This window comes from Marmota marmota, unplaced genomic scaffold (genome assembly GCF_001458135.2).
Source record: "Marmota marmota marmota unplaced genomic scaffold, marMar, whole genome shotgun sequence".
NCBI classification, from domain to species: Eukaryota; Metazoa; Chordata; class Mammalia; order Rodentia; family Sciuridae; genus Marmota; species Marmota marmota.
Genome location: NW_026000022.1, coordinates 4,016,835 through 4,034,246, shown reverse-complemented (window position 1 = coordinate 4,034,246; position 17,412 = coordinate 4,016,835). Strand labels below are relative to the sequence as shown.

General features: G+C 42.3%; 1 protein-coding gene across 1 annotated transcript in view; it reads left to right on the top strand.

The window, feature by feature from the left end:
* The window catches only part of Il1r2 (interleukin 1 receptor type 2), a 67,737-nt gene that overhangs the window by 36,727 nt on the left and 13,598 nt on the right, over positions 1–17,412 (top strand). Inside the window, exons 2-3 of the mRNA XM_015505007.2 lie at positions 14,103–14,230; positions 14,843–15,104. Coding sequence (XP_015360493.1) covers positions 14,103–14,230; positions 14,843–15,104 — 390 coding nt within the window. The remainder of the gene's footprint in view (positions 1–14,102; positions 14,231–14,842; positions 15,105–17,412) is intronic.

The following is a 17,412-nucleotide window of genomic DNA, read 5'->3' as shown; positions in this document are numbered from 1 at the left end:
AAACAAAACAAAACAAAATAAAAAACCACAGAGGGTGTGAAGCACTTGGAGGAGCTGTATTTTAGCCTCTCCAGGTCTGCTTTTCCTGGACCAGGAGGGATCTTCCTAGGCCATGACTTCCAGGAAGTGATTCCCTCTCCCCAGTCTTCCCCAGGGAGCTGGAGAGCCTTGTCAAGGATTTGCCGGCTGTCACGTCAAGGACGAGAATTTCCCTTAATCCTGGGACAAAGTCCTGCCCAAACTAGCTGTTCTCTTCTACAGAACAAAAGTACGTTTTGGACAAACCATCAAGAGTTCCACTTTGAGCCAGTGTCTTTTCCAACAAAAGCTGCCTCGCACCTGGCCCTGTGTTTCTCTGCAATTGAACCTAGCAGATATTCCCTATCCTCCATACCTTTAAAATTCTGTGGCTTCCTGAAAGCTTGTCTTAAGACGTTTTTTTTTCCCTACATATTTTAGATTTGTAGGAAATTCCCAAGCTTACTCTTGATATAAATATTTATTTTCCCATGGGTTTCAAATGGTTTTTATATGATGAAACATATGTGGGTTTTTAGGAATTCATTTGATACACTGGAAGTGACTAAGTGATGGGAGGGAATGAGGTCTGATAGCTAGTTGACCTCATTAATATTCAACTCCTGCCATCTGTTTTGTTCTTTAAATGACGGTTCCACCTGACTCAGAGCTGGGACAGTTGCCTGAGACTTTCTGGGTACAAGGGGAGAATAGTAAGAAAGAGAAGTTCAATCTTCTGGATGAATTCAGTCCTGGATATATTCAAATATATCATACAATAAAAATTTTACTTCTTTTAAATGCTTGGGATTCATTTCCAGAGCTATCATATATCTGCTCATTCTTAATCTGTTAAAAAATGTATTCCTACATATAATCTAAAGTGTTTAGGAGTGAAGTTTGACTTTCAGTGTTTAGGTGAAAATATGTACATGAATACTTGTGTGTGCGTGCGCGTGTGTATACGCATGTATACAGACAGACGCACACAGAGACAGAGAGAATGAGAATAAAACAAACTCAGCAAAATATTAACAATTAGCAACTAAGTGGAACAAATAAAAAATTTCAAAAAAATATGGAAATTGGACAGAATACTTCAAAAATCTTTTCAACTCTAGGATTTAAAAGAGCATATACAGTGGGCTGGGGCTATAGCTCCGTGGTAGAGCACTTACCTTGCATGTGTGAGGCACTGGGTTCGATTTTCAGCACTGCATGTAAATAAATAAAATAAAGGTCCATCAACAACTAAAAAACATTAAAAAAATATTAACAGTAAATCTAGGTGAAATATATACTGGTGTTGGCCATCCCATTCTTTCAACTTTTCTATCTCTTGGTAACTTTTAAAAATGAAATTAAAAGGTGATGTAGGAGCCGGAGGAGGGAAGATAGAAGGGAAAATGGAAATACTGTGGATTGAAATGGAGTAAATTATATCTCATGCATGTATGAATCTATCAAGATGAATGTATAGCTAGAATGTTCTAATAAAACAAAATAAAATGCAAAAAAAATGTGTTGTCAATATCTACATATGCTTAGGCTATGCATATTGTCCATGAACAGGAGTCTGGGGCCAGAAGTTGACAGTCAGGGATCAAAGGTGACTTAGTGTCCCTGGGCCCCAGTATGGTTGTCGTGGCCTCGGGCACAGCTGCATTATTAGCCCTTTCTCCTTCCTTCAACTTTCTACTCATTTTCCACATTTTTGTCATTTTCTTATGCCCAGTTTTCCTTTTCACGATAACCTTCTGTTTTCTCAGAGTGAAGGCAGTGAAAGAAATATGGTTATTTGACAAGGAAAAAAAAAAAAAAACAGGGTCATAGATTTAAAACTCAAATACTTGGATTGAAAAGCCCTTAAAATTTATTTCTTCAGGTAAGAAGGGTCAACTCAGATTCCAACAGGAACATCAAGTTGTCTGTGATTTTAGAATGCACTTCGAGAAAGTAGGGCAGGAGAAGAGCCTTTTGCTGAAAATCTCTGCAAATTATTTCCGCCCCCTGCTCTGGGCCTGCCAAAGACTTACTGTTTCCCACACTGCAGCAATTTTGGTTCCAGCCTATTTCTGAGGTTTTGATTATTGAAAACTGTTACTACTATGTGCTTGTGGCTTGTTTCTCTGAAGCCATTTCCTGCAGAAGCACAGTAAAGCGCCTCTTTTTGCCCCAGTTCAGGGAGAGAAACCAAAACAAATCCCCCATGGCTGGGGGTAAGGGTGCCGGAGGACAATATTTTAGGATTTCATTCCATTGGTGCAGGGTTCTAATTGAAGCATCTCCTCCTTATCTGACCAGTTCTGCAATTTGGAGAAGAGGGTTTACTTCAAACTCACTTTCATGACTTGTCCAAGGAAGAGACTGGAGTAGCTTTCTCTAAGGCTCTTCAGCTCCATAACTCTGAGAAGCTTAGGGAGTGACTGCCCCTGAGTGGACACAGCTGAACTTTCTGGTGTTAGGGCCATTTAAAGCACATTTATAGACCTTTGCATAACCCCAAGCTAAGCCTGACCCAGACAGAATGTGAGCCTGGGGGTGGGGGCTGCTTTCATTGGAAGAGAGCCTGTGAAGCGACTTCTGAGTCAAAGTGACTTTTCAGTCAATGAGCAGGAACTCTACTTGAAACAGCTGAGTGTCAGAGAGGGCCATGAGAACGTGGCACCTGGCAGGACACAGGAGGGCACCATCCCCAGGGTTCTTTCTACAAATGCAGAGTCAGACAGATGACATCCTGGGACTGGGTTTGGCTGCGTGTGCCAGAAAGCCTGGGCTTATAAGAGAAGCCACTCCAGGGTGATGAATGGCTTCACAAGGCATCGAGGACTCAAGTCCCCTTCTCGCTGTCCCATCACTTTCAGTTAGCCATCTGTATCTTATGGTCCAAGATGGTAGCCATAGTCCAGACAACCTATTCATACCGAGCTTGGAAGAAAGGATGGTTGGTGGAAGGATGATTTCTGTTGTTGTTACTTTCTTTAATGGCACATAATAATGGTGCACATCTATCTATTTATTTATTTTTTTAATATTTAATTTGTAGTTATAGTTGGATTCAATACCTTTATTTATTTATTTTTATGTGGTGCTGAAGATCGAACCCAGGGCCTCGCATGGGCTTGGCAAGCACTCTACTGCTGAGCCACAACCCCAGCCCTATGATGCATATTTTTGGGGTACAATGTGATGATTGGATACATGCATATTATATGGTGGACAAATCAGGGTAATGAGCATATCGGTTGGCATATTCATCATTTCTTTGTGGTGAGAAGCATTCAAAAACCTATATTCTAGCCATTTTTGAATGTACAATACATTTTTTTTTTCAAACTAGAGTCATACTATTGTGTACTTAGAACAATTGTACTTCTTCCTCCTAGCTCCTTGTACCTTCAGACCTCCCTTGGCCAACTTTTCCCATCTTCTTTGTCCCCTCACTCTGGTGGCCACTGTTCTACTCTCTACTTCTATGTGGGCAACATTTTTTTTAGATTACAAGTATGTTTAAGGTCATGCAATTTTGTCTCTGTGTTTGGCTTATTTCACTTAACATAATATCCTCCGGTTCTGCCTCTATTGTTGCAAATGACAGGATTTCACCCATTATTATGGCTGAACGATATTCCATGGTGTATATATATATATATACATCACATAATCTTTATTCACCCATTGTTGGATATTTAGGTTGATTCCAAATCTTGGCTATTGTCAATTATGCTGTAATATGCATGGGTGTGCAGATATCTCCTCAATATACTCATTTTATGTCCTTTGGATATATACCCAGTAGTTGGATTAGTAAAAGGAGACTTTTAAATCTCCTTTTAAGGAGATTTACGAGGAAGTTCACACATTTCCACATTTAACTGGCTAAATTATTACTTTTTTTTTAAACTGGCCAAAATTTTGCAATGTGGCTACTCCTACTTGCAAGAGAGGAGGAAATGTGGTCTTTGCATGGGTTGTTCATGGGCCCTGTTGAGGATATGGGGTTCTGTTAATGGGGAAGCAGGAGGACAGCTAGAAGGAGAGGAAACTGGCTGTATCTTCGACAGAAAGTCCATTTTTGAAGATCAAGGACTTTGGAATAACCAATCCTGAATTTAAACTGCAAATCCTGCTTGGTAGCTTTAAGACCTTGCCTCTTAACCTCTTTGATCTCTTCTAATACATCATCATAGAACTGGCATGGTGCTCACCTCCTGGAGATAAAATGAAAGAATGGATTTCAAATAGGAAAACCTCAGGTCCCAGGGCTCCTTGTTCTGAGAAAGAGGAGTTGAGATGGCATTTCTGAGCCCTTGGATTCTGAAGGTTCCCTAATCCTGAGGGAGGGTTTCTAGAGCATCCTCAGTGCCAACCCTGCTGGTTAATGGAGACCCATCTGGGTTTACTGAGAGTCACTCACAAGGAAACGCAGGGCTGTTGGTGGTTCAGACTTTGTGCTTTTTATGGAGTCACTTACCCCTTCCACAATCTTTGGTAGACCTTCAATCATAAATATTCTGGAACTTTCTGGGTCCACTAGGTGGACCATCAGGGCTGTGAACAAGACCCAGCCTCTGCCCTCAGGATTGTCACCACCCCCAGAGAGCCAGATAAGAAGCAGGCGTGGTGGATGGCATGACTGCTCCCACCTCTTTACCCTTTTGGGTAACTATTTTCCCCACCCCACGGATGACAGGTTTGACCCTGTGACGTGCGGAGGCCAATGGAATGTGGGCAGACAAGAGCGAGGTGGTTCTGAGCATGGCCTGTGTGCTTTGGTCCATGTTTGTATTTCTGCCATTCCTTCCTTGAGATCATCTCCCAGATGTTCACGGGTCCAAGCAGGATGAGAGACATAGGAGCAGACTTGGGCCTCTGCCTGTAACTTGGAGCAAAGCCTAAGCCAGCCTGGCCTAGGTTAACCAACCTCCATCTGACCCACAGACTTGTGAGCAAAAGAAATGATCATTGTTTATCCCGTTCCCTTTGGGATGAAGGGTGAAGCTGCATGGTTGTGGCAGTGGTTAGCTGGTGAAACCAACAACTGTGATATGGTGTGCGAAGGACCACAGGGAAATACAGAATGGTGTCTGATACGCCCATGTTGGGGAACAAATGATTCACGAACTCGTGTAAAATATTCACTTTTTGTACCTCATGTTGCTTTAATTTTAATTTTAATTTGGGGGGTATTGGGGATTAAATCCAGGGGTGCTTTACCATTGAGCCATATCCCCAGTCCTTTTTAGATTTTATTTTGAGACAGGGCCTTGCTAAGTTGCTGAGGCTGACCTCAAACTTGCCTCAGCCTCCCTATTAAAAGCATGTGCCACCATGCCTGGCCTCATATTGCTTTTAAATATATGTTACAATGATTTAGAAAAATAAAGAGTTAATCCATGGGGGTTATAGCAGTTTTTCTATATCCATGGGGAATTGACTCAAGGATCCCCAGGATACCAAAATCTGAGGATGCTCACGTCTCTTATATAATATGGCTTATTATTTGTTTATAACCTGCACACACACATCCTCCTGTATACTTTAAATGATCTCTATATCACTCATAGTACCGAATACAATGGAAATGCTATGCAATAATTCTATACTGTCTTTTCCAGGGAATAATGACAATAAAAACTCTGTGCATGCTCAGTAGAGATGCTGAGACAGTATAAGGCCTGATTTCCCAAGCACATTCTTTAAGGAAAAGAAGGTTTTCTCAAGATAACTCCATTTACACCACCTGCTTCCTTCAAAGCTTATGAAAAGCCATTGCTGCAGCCTCAACATGAGCCTACTGTGTAGCTCTGCCTGCCGGGGGGGTGACAGTGAGCACCTCAGACTAAAACACCTTCCTTCTTGCTTCCTCTGAGAGCCAGGCCTGTAGCTCTACCCTGGGTGCTGTTTCTCTTATGATTGAACATGAACCCCAGCAAAGTCTCAGTGGGGTGGAACTACTTGCCTTTTCTTGATTTTTGTCTCAAATTGAGCAAAAGAAACCAAGGCTGAGCTGGTAACATTAAGGGCTGGACGACGAATTGGTAACATCACTGGCAACTCTGGTTTCCCCTTAGACAGTCCTCTAGGGACCAACAACTTGGCAGTAGGTGCAGTCCTGCTCATAGCTGATTGGCAGGGCTTCCTGGTCCCATGACTTTTGCCCCAGCTGGACCCAGTTGTGCAGCTCTCCCCATCTGAACAGGGTTTTGTCCCTGCCCCCGGGTCCCTCTGTAGTCTTCCTGTTTCTGTTGAGCAGTCTGTTGGCTTAGTTGTGCTTTGTAGTGTGTATTGCACAGCACAGGCCTGCAGGGAGCGCCGTGGGCTCGGTCACCCGGCATTTTAGACTGTCGCTCTGGTTGCACGTCTCTAGTCTTTGCAGGCTATTTGGAAATGCTTCTGGTACTTTCCTGTTTTGCAAGTGTTTCTGATTTTCTGCTCTTCCCCCCTCCACTCTTACCTGCTTATCTCTATCTACGCCTTTACTCTGGGGCTTTGGGAATCAGGAATGGTCACATATTCACTCAGATGCCTGCTCCCAGGCCCTACACCTGTCCCAGCCATTAGATTAACAGTAAAAGAAAATGTGATGTCTCAACTGAAAATGGAAGACACACTGAAAATATCTCCCCTCCCCAGCTAATGCAGGGAAAAATAACTGTGGGTGAGCCGTGTGGCTCTAGACCTCAAACTATGACACCGTGGCTTAGGAGGAGACAAGTTTACAGTTAAAGACACAATGGGGGGGCTGGGGATGTGGCTCAAGTGGTAGCGCCGCTCGCCTGGCATGCATGCAGCCTGGGTTCGATCCTCAGCACCACATACAAACAAAGATGTTGTGTCCGCCGAAAACTAAAAAATAAATATTTCTCTCTTTCTCTCTAAAAAAAAAAAAAAGAAACAATGGGCAGGTGGGGAGAAGGGGTTGAAAAACACCAAGATTCCCCAAAGTCAGCTTTCTTTCAAAATAAGATACTAGGAAAAAGAATCAGTTGCTGTGTGTAGACAGATGTAGGAGTCATGGCGACTTCCTATAGTCATGCTACACTGGAAACCGCTTCTGAACAGTCCTGCAGAGGTCTCACCTGTACCTGTGTCCCTTCACTGACTGCAGAATTTTTCTGCTTCTGGAAATTCCAGAAGCTGGTATGCTGGTGTCTTGCTTTGGCTGACGAAGCAAACCCCATGTGAGCCTAAGTTACTAAGGCTGTGTGTCTCACCAGCCTTCTCCTTGTTTCTGTAAATCTTACCAACCGCTGTACCTTGACACACACATAGAGCAGCAACTTCCATAGCTATGGTGGTTTCTGAAGGGAGTTACATCTTGTAGAAGCTTAAGGTTGGGTTTCAAATTAAGATTTCTTATGCTGATGTTTTTTTTTACTTTCTAAGAAGACACCTGTTTAATTTTTTTTTAAACATGCCTTTGACTTTTAACATAGGGTTTTTTTTAGCAGAACCACCGTTTTAGCTAACTGAAGTTTTTTTTTTTTCTTAAAAGAAATAGGTGTCAATGTTCTATGTTGAAGACAAAAGCAGCAACTTATCTTTAGGAGGGATATGTGTTCTCTAGAAGGAAAATATAGACTCTCTGAATTCAGCTGCCTCAGAGGGTAGGTATATACATTGTGATGATAACGAAGAGTAGAGCTATCTTCAAGCATCCTGTGGCTTTTAAGCCTCTCACCATTTTAATCTTAGAAAACAGAAGTCAGGTTTGAAGATACTTTAGAACCTGTGGCCTGACGCTCACCTTTCACTTGGATGTGAAATTAGAGAGGTGTTACCTCCTCTTCAGCTCTGTGGTCATTGCCAGACTCACCTGGAAGCATTTTTGTGATAGGTGAATGGTCAGGAGAAGCTTTTTATGTTTGGTATAGTGATCAAACTTCATCTAGTAAGACAGATGGTGGTTACCCGGGACATGAAAGAGGTATTGTGAGGCTTTCTTAGGCTAACCGGAAAAGACAAAAACCAAATGTCACAGGAAAGGGAATAAAGTGGCATCTTAGTGACAAGCTCTCTCCCCCCACCCCCAGCTTTATTGAGGTAAAACTGAAGTACAATAAAATGCATATAGTGACAAGCTCTTTAAGAACATATTATTTGTATTATTCAGCTTTCTGTCACTGTGACAAAATACCTGAGAAAATCAACTTAAAGGAGGAAAAATTTATTATGCTTACCTCATGGCAGTTGGGAAGCAGAAAGAAAGAAAGGAGTCAAGGACCAGATATTCCTTCTAAGGCATGTCTCCAGTCACCTAACTCTTCCAACTAGGGATCACTTCCTGAAGTTTCCATCACCTCCCAATAGTGCTACCATCTGGGGACCAATGAACATGCTCATTATCCTGATTAGAGTGACCTTTAAATTGTTGGCCATCAACTCTATTGGCATTGAAAACACTCCCAGGATTCCAAAGGACTCACTCTTAGGGTGCCTACATGTTAATGGGGATCAATTGACCTAGATGACGTCAAGCTTAGAGAGAAACCAATTTCCCTTTGCAATATCGCATGGCCTCAATACAAATTAGGGGGCCAAGAGCACTTCCGGGAAAGTGGGTCTTTAAATTACAGCGTTATTCTTCAGTTCCATTTGTTCTGTAAGAGGGAAGAGAAGTGGGGAGAAATAGCCCCTGTGCAGGACTTCATGAAAGTAGACAGGACCCTGGATTGAGAGACTTCTGTCTGGTCTGTGTGGTTACAGCCTCCAAGTCCTGTGGACCTACAGACCCTGACCCAGGCATCCTGACGGATCTTGGCCTTCAACCAGGGCCTTGGCCAGAATCTCGTCTCCCTTCTCAGAATTCTACACCTCCCAAATAGTAGAGTGTGTCTTTCCCTCTAAAGCTCTTCCTGGTGTAATTTAGAAAAAGCAAAACGATTTAGATTGGAATTCCATTCACCTACAAGCAATAGGGGCCTGAAGGGGCTACGTCAGGTCTGCATCCTGGGTACCTGGGGAATCAGAGAAATCTGACCCTGGGCTCTCCCCTCCAGATTTAATTGACCGGGGAATATGATAATTTTTGAAAGATTCCCGATGATTTCAATGTGTGACAGAGCTGATAACCAGTGGAGTCTAAACTGGAACTTCTTGAGAACACCCTAAATGAATGAGAATCTGGTGTTTAACTTGTCTCTTGTGCTAAGCAAGTAAATTTATGAATGCCAATCCTGGTTAGCCTTCATCTGAAGTCAGAAATGGCTAAAGGGCTGTCACTTTCGGGAACTGGGCTCAAGTCCTTTACTAGTATTATCTTAGAAAAACACGGTAGGCTGTGCTTCTCCATGCATGATAAGTTACACTGTCATGCCATGATAATTTAGTACAAGTAAGATTTGATTGATAGACTGTATTTTTCCAGAATTTTTTTTTTTTTTTCATTCTCGCTATTGCTTTTTGAGTCACTTTTTCTTCTCTGACCTCCAGATCACCTACCCCACTGATCCCATCTCTAATGAGACTGAGGTTAGGAACTGACACCCTATCCTACTTAAGGGAATCTGTTTCTACTATGGGAAATGCCAATGAAGACAGAGGAATCATCAAGATGCATGTCCCCTTTTCAGTAATGCAAATGGCTCAGGGTAAGGAAAGTTTTGGTAGCTGCTCAGAGAACCCTGGCAGATTCAAGGATGAATTCCTTAAGTTAACTTTTGTCTTGACGTGCAGGGGTGTTATTGCAGTATTAACTCGCGGTCACACCCTGATAAAAGGAACGAGTTCTTCAGAAGACTGCGGGTGTAGCTGACCACCAAGCACCCTGGACACAATGTTCAGTGACCTGGGGAAGATGCAGTTCCCTATAGAGATTCCATTTGGGACCCTGCAAACTCCAACAATTAAAGCAAGAATGGAGCATCTTGTAACCCGTGTTTCTGATGGAATGAAGGGAGGTTTAGTCGAACACGATAATTATAAAAGTAAGAAGGTCGTCTGAGAAAGTCAAGAAAATCCTGCAGTTCTTCAACTGCTTATCAGAGACTTTCTGAAAACACACCAACACTGATTCAGAACCGGGGGAGAGAAGGGCCTTAGTGGTTGTGTGTTTCATGACAGAGGTTGCCACAGCTATACGGGGACGTAACAAAAGGTTGAAGAAGGACCCCGCATCCTGCTGCTGCCCTTGATAGAGGAGGCCTTAGCAGTCTATAAAAAACAGACTGGGCAGCTTTTTGGCTGTCCCGATTTGACCATCCCAGGTAACCCACAGCTCCCTGAAGATCTACAGCAGCCAACTTCCAATGGGAGCCCTGGGGCCTGGGTAAAAACCAGTGTGCCCGCCTGAGAAAGAAGGGTGCTAGAAGGGAGGTTGCCCAAAACACCCTAAGGAGGGCAGGCTGGACAGCATCCCACTTCAAGCCCAAATCTGGGCCCGATCCCACAATGGGTAAGATCCGCCCTAGACTGAAAAGAGGTCCAAGGATACTTCAGGCTCCAGTGCACTCAAGAAATATCACCTTTAGGTCAGTGGAGCTTTGGGTGACCCTTGATGTGGCAGGGACACTTGGGTCACCTCTTCTGTCCTGACTCAAACTGTTGGCCCCCTTCTCATTGTTGACTGACCCATGAGGCAGGTAAGAAGTGTCACTTTCCCCTCAGCTGTGAACCTTCCATGTTAAACTGGATGCCTTTGTTTTCCTAAAGGGAGAACAAATACAAGTTTCTGTAGACCTGAAAAAGGGATTCATTTACCAGCTCTCCTTGACGATTCTAAGTCCTAACACATTCCTGATAGCCCACTAGATTACAGTTTAAGCATGGATTAGGTTATTAAAGAGATTTCTATAGATTCAATGCAATCCACACCAAAAACAAACTTCTACTTTTACTTCGCAAAAGTAGAAGAATCAGTCCAAAAATTCATATGAAAGAATAAAAGACCCAGAATAGCCAAAGCAATATTGAGCAATAAATGTGAAAGCAGAGACATCATAATATCCCATCTCAAATTAGACCACAGCTATCGTCACAAAACGGCATGACATTGGCATGAAAACAGACATGAAGGCCAATGGGATAGAATAGCAGACACAAATAAATATAGACACAGTCATCGGACAGTCTTTGAAACAAATGGTGCTGGGAAAACTGGTTATTCACATGTAGAAAAATGAAAATGGATCCTTATCTCTCATCCTCCACAAAAATCAATTCAAAGTGGATCAAAGACCTTGAATTAGCTGAGAAAAAGCATAGAGTCACACTCCAAAACACTGGTACGGGTAATGAATTCCTTAGTAAAACTCCCAAAACTCAAGAAATAAAGTCAATAATCAATAAGTAGGATGGCATCAAATTAAAAAATTTCTGTACAGCAAAAGAAACAGCATGTGAAGAGAGAGCTTACAGAATAGGAGAAAATCTTTTTCAGCTACTATTCCAACAAGGGATTAATATCCAGAATGTATAAAAACCCAAAACATCTTAACACCAAAACCCCACAATTTCCACAAACAACCCAATCAATTAATGGGAGAATGAGCTAAATAGTCATTTCTCAGAAGAACAAATAAAAGAGACCAATAAATAAATGGAAATATTCAACATCTTTATCAATCAAGGAAATGCAAATCAAAACACACTAAGATTTTATCTAACTTCAATTAGAATGGCAATCATCAAGAATACAAATATAATTTTTGGAGTGGATGTGGGAAAAAAGGTACATTTTTACCCTGTTTGTCGAACTGAAAATTAGTACAAACATTTTGGAAGGCAGTTTGAAGTTTCCTCAAAAGACTAAGAATGGAACCACTATGTGGTCCAGTAATTCTGCTCCTTGGTATTTATCTAAAACAACTAAAATCAGTCAATTATAGTGATATAGGTACTAATTCACAATAGCCAAGTTATGGCTCTGGTGCCTGTCAGCAGACAAATGGATGAAGAAAATGTGGTATATATACACAATGGAGTTTTACTTACTCGTAAAAAAGATTGAAAATTGTCACTTTCTGGTAAACGGATGAAACTAGAGAATATTATGCTAGGTGAAACAAAACAGACTCAGAAAGTCAAGGGTCCAATGTTTTCTCTCATATGTGGAAGTTAGAGAGAAAGAGTGGGTAGGAGAAAAGAGGGAAAAAAGAGGAATCTCAGGAAAATAGAAGGGAGACCAAGAGAATAGAGGTGGAGAGAAGGGCATGGGAGGTGCTGGGAATGAAATCTACCAAATTACGCTATGTCCATGTACAGATGAATCCTGCTTATAAGTAATATCATCTTATACTAATTAAAATAACAACAATAAAAGTAAAAATAGAAGGGAGATCAGTAGATTAAGTAAATCAGGGAAAAGGAGATGGGGAGGTAAAGGGAATGTACTGGAGAGTGAGATTGATCAAATTATATATTTTGCACATGTATTCATACATGCACAAAAGTGAATTCCAGTATTATGTATAACTATAATGCACCAATAAAAGTAAAAAGAGAGAGCAAGAGATTTCTTTGGTAGAAACTCATTAGATTATGTTAATCTTTCTTTCTTTTTTAAAATATTTTTAGTTGTAGATGGACACAATATCTTTATTTATTTATTTTTTTATGTGGTGCTGGGAATAGAATCCAGTACCTTATACATGCTAGGCAAGCTCTCTACCACTGAGCCACAACCTCACCCCAGATTATGTCAATCTTATTGTCCAGTAAAGAAACCTAATGGGGAATACTGCCCAGGTCCTGGGGGGCCCAAATAGCGCTACCCTCCCACTCCATTCAGAGTCACAATAGATTTTTACCTTCAAATGGTGTGATCCTGACTAAACAGGAAGCTACTGTGTGTCCTCAGGGATTTAGGGATAGCATCCATCTTCTTGGCCATGCTTTGGCTAAGAAATGGGATTCTGTTATAATCTGCAGGTGACTTATTATTGGCACCACTTACACCAAGTGGCCCCCAGTCATGTTAAACTGATGATCACACAGGGTTTGCAGCCTAAATCCTCAGGAGAGGATTTGGAGCTCTATGCTGGGTGCTGCTTCTCTTGGGCTGGCGTGTGAGCCCCAGTAGAGCCTCACTGGGATGGAACTAGTTGCCTTTTCCTGATTTCCATCTCACACGGAGAAAAAGAACCCAGGCCCGAGGTCATTTCTGGTGAGTCAGGGTCACACAATTCCTCGAAAGCAGGTAATATCAAAACCCATCAAGTTCTGTGTCAAATTCTATGAATAGTTCAACAAAATTGACACAGGTTGGAAATCATAATATAGAGCTCATATGTATTATTATATGAATACTCTTATAATCATTATAACTATTACTGGAATGTAATTTAATATTATTAATTAATTATATTATGTATTATGAAAAGCATATGTAAGTTGCTGTAGGTGTTGCACATCTGGGACAATGGGACAAAATGAGTTTTTAAAAGCTGGGTTGATTGGTAACCGTACTATTTATTTATTTGAATATTTTTCATCCACGGATGGGTTAAATCTGCAGATGCAGAACCACCAGATCCAGAGGGCCGAATGACAAGTGAATGGGAGCACCTTCTGACTTCCAGTAGTTGATTTCCTTACTCATTGACTCCACAAATGCAGTTGAGGCTAGATGGTGGATGAATGAAGTGCTTGTCCCACCCGGTGCTCACAGTCAGGCTTTAGGTACCATTAGTGATGATGAAGCCACAGTGAACACACAGCCACAGAGGACAACAGGGTAAGGGGTGGAGGGGTGATGCGATTTTGCACAGGAAGGCGAGGGAAGGTCTCAAGGCAACGGTTGTGAATACCTCAGGGAGGGGTGGGCAGTGGCCTCTGCTGAGGAAAGGGTGCCTTGGGGAAGGAGCAGGGGTGTGTGAGGTACATTTCTGGGCAGAAAGAAATAGGATATGAAACCCCTGTTTTAAGGGGGTCATTAGGCCTTCCAGGGTTTGCCTGAAGGAATGTTCAGTGAACAGAGCCATAGAGAAGCAAATCTAAAAGTTTTGAGTTTGCTTATTAAAAAATCTAGGAAGAAAATTTCCATCATCAGGGGAAGCGTTGAGATGATTCCCTGGGACCATCTTCAAGGGATTCTCTCTGTCGGGGCTCCTGACTGTTGGTGACCCCTTGGTCTCCTCCTTTAGGCTACAGCAGGCTGGACCTCAGATCTCCACTTCCTGTGTCCTCTGGAAATTACCAGGAACAATGTCCATCTTGTATGTGTTGATAATGGGTATGTCAGCCTTCACCGTTCAGCCCGAAGACCACACAGGTAAGGTGCAAATCCTGTGGGGCAAGGGCTGGCCTGTAGCTTCTCTGGGGAAAAGTTCTCTAGTGAGGTTTTCTTATTATCAAAAGGCAAGATATAAATATGCATGCCTTGGTAGGTGGCAGGGGCTTCTTGCTCATCCTGTGTGCTGCAACCTGGGTGAGGGTCCTGCCAAGAAACTAAGCAAAGAAGTGGTGGGCTTGCCCTTAGCACATGGTTCCTTTGAGTTTTAACCACACAGCTTGTCAGAAGTAAGATTTTCCATCTGAATTTAGCTGACATCTATTTTTTAATGTCAACAAATAAAAAACATGGCCAAAATTTTGAAATTTTTTTTTTTTGGGGGGGGGGGGTTTGTCACAAAGTAACCTGATTTAACTTTCCCAACAGAATGTGAATTAGAATTGAGAGTAGCCCTGAACTTGTCATTTGAGATTGCAGCAGAGGGTGTTCATGGCCTGTGGGTGCAGTCACCTTCTCTCAGGACATGGGACATCTTCTTCAGACGTGCTATGTCCCTCTGTCAGGACCAGCCTGAGTCTGGGACCCAGGGAGGTTCTGTGATCTGGGGAAGTTTGGGGCCTAAACCCTGACTGTCACTTCTTTGTCCTTCAGGGGCTGCAGGAGACTGCCAGTTTCGTGGCAAGCATTACAAAACAGAATTCAGGGTGGAAGGGGAGCCTGTGGTTCTGAGGTGCCCCCAGCTGTGGTCTCAGTTTGGGGCCTCCATCAGCCCCCAGGCCCTTCTGACCTGGCGTAAAAACAACTCGGCTCAAATGATTCCAGGAGAAGGGCCACGGATGTGGACAGAGGACGGCACTCTCTGGGTTTTACCAGCCTTGAGGGAGGACTCCGGCACCTACATCTGCACTGTCAGGTGGGCCCCTGTGGGGTGGGTCTGGGTAGTGGGGCTCTAGCAAAAGTGGACCCTTGGGCTGTGCTTTTTTTTTTTTTGTGCTGCTCTGACAAGAACCACTGTAGAGGAGAAAAAGTTTATTTGGGGGCTCACGTTTCAGGGGTCTTAGTCCATTCCAACCTACTCCATTCCTCGGGGCTAAAGGTGAGGCAAGACATCATGGCAGGAATGTGTGGCAGAGAAAAGCAGCTCACATGATGATGAGGAAGCAGAGAGAGACTCCACTCAGCTGGTACCAAATATATGTCCCAAAGGCACACCCCCAGTGCCCCTCTTCTCCAGCCACACCCTATCTGCTTGCAGTTAGCACCCAGTTAATCCCTAACGGATAAATTTACCGATTAGGTTAAGGCTCTCATAACCCCAGCTTTTCAGCTCTAAACCTTCTTGCATCCTCTCACACAAGAGCTTTTGGGGAGCAGTTCATATCTAAACCACAAAAGGAGCTTCTTCCATGATAGTCTGGATTTCAAAATCCAGTGCACAGGTAAGAATCCACATTATGTTCATCTCACTGCTCCTGCCATACCCCTCACCTGGCCATTCTCCTGGTTCCCTCCCTTCTTTCATCTATTTAGACTTTGCTCAAATGTCACCGCTTTGGAAGGGGCCTCTCTAGCCATATCAGCGGACACAGCAAGCACTCTGTCCCCTCTCCTTGCCCTGTGCTGTTTCTTTCCATAGCCCTTTCCCCATCTGACACATCTGTGTGACTTTATGGATTTAACATTTGTCCATCTATCAGAAGAACATAAGCCCCGGGAGAGCAGGGACTTGGCCTGTTTCTTTCGCTGATGAGTCCACGTGGTAGGGATGCAAGAAATAAGGTAGAATCCTGAGTGGAATTTTAGAGCTGGATGGGTTCTTACGAATGAATGAAGCTGACAGCTAATTGTTTGGACAAGGGAACCAAATTTGCTCAGACAGCTCTTCCAGTGGAATCCTTGAGCCCTGAATGGTCCTCCCTTATGTCTACCCTGGTGGTTCTTTTTTTTTTTTTTTTTTAAGTAGAAAATTGTAGTAAAATACACATAGCATAAAATTCGCCACTGTAACTAATGTCAAGCATACAGTTCAGGCGCATTAAATATGTTCACTTTGTTGTGCAGCCATGACCACCATTTGTCTCCAGGATGTTTTTTTATTCTCACACAGAAAAAACTGTCCCAATTAAACAACAGCTCCCCATTCCCTCCCCATCCTCAGCCCCGGGAAACCACCATTCCAACCATTCCTCTCTAGGAATTTGAAGGCTAGATACTTCACCTAAGTGCGGAGATGCAGGATCTGTTATTCTGTGACTAGCTTATTCACTCAGCCTAGTGTCCTTGAGGTTCATCCATGTCACAGCCTGTGCCAGAATTTCCTAAGACCGAGTAATGTTATTCCTCATTCTGTTTAACCATTTATGCATCTGGAGACACTTGGGTTATTTTTGCTGTATAGGTCTTCCGAATAATGCCAATCTGAATATGAGGTATGCAAATATCTGTTCAAATCCCTATATTCAATTTTTCTTGGTCTGTATACCCAAAATATCATATGGCAGTTCTGTTTAATTTTTTGAGGAACTGCCACGATATTTGTCACAGTGGCTGTGCCATTTTACATTCTTACAAGGGTTCTATTTTTCCGTGTACTTGCCAACACTTGTTATTTAAAACATAATTTTATTTATTTGTTTATTTATCTATTGTAATTGCCACCCTGATGTGTGTGTGAAATGGTGTCTCATTGTGGTTTTTGAATTGTATTTTGCTGTCTCATTGTGGTTTTTGAATCGTATTTTGCTCATTATTAGCATCTTCTGATGTGTTTCTTGGCCGTTTGTGAATCTTCTACGGAGAAGTATCTTTGCAAGTTGACCATTTTTAAAATTGTATTTGTTGTTATTGTTGAGTTGTAGGATTTATTTATATATCTTGATATTAACCACTTTTTGGATATGTAACTTGCAAACATTTTCTCCCATTCTATGAGTTGATTATTCACTCTAATAGTATCCTTTGATGCATATACTTTTTTTAATTTAATTTTTTAACTTGTTTTAACTAGTTATACATGACAGTAATTCCAGTTTACCTATTTTTTTCTTCAATTGCCTGTGCTTTTGGTGTTACAAACATCACTGCCAAATCCAATGTCATGAGGGTTTTGCCCTGTTTCTTCTAGGAATTTTGTAGGTTAGCCCTTACATTGGGTCTTTCCTCCATTTTGAATTAATTTTTATGTAAGGTGTGAATGAGGGTCCAGCTTCATTTTTCATGTG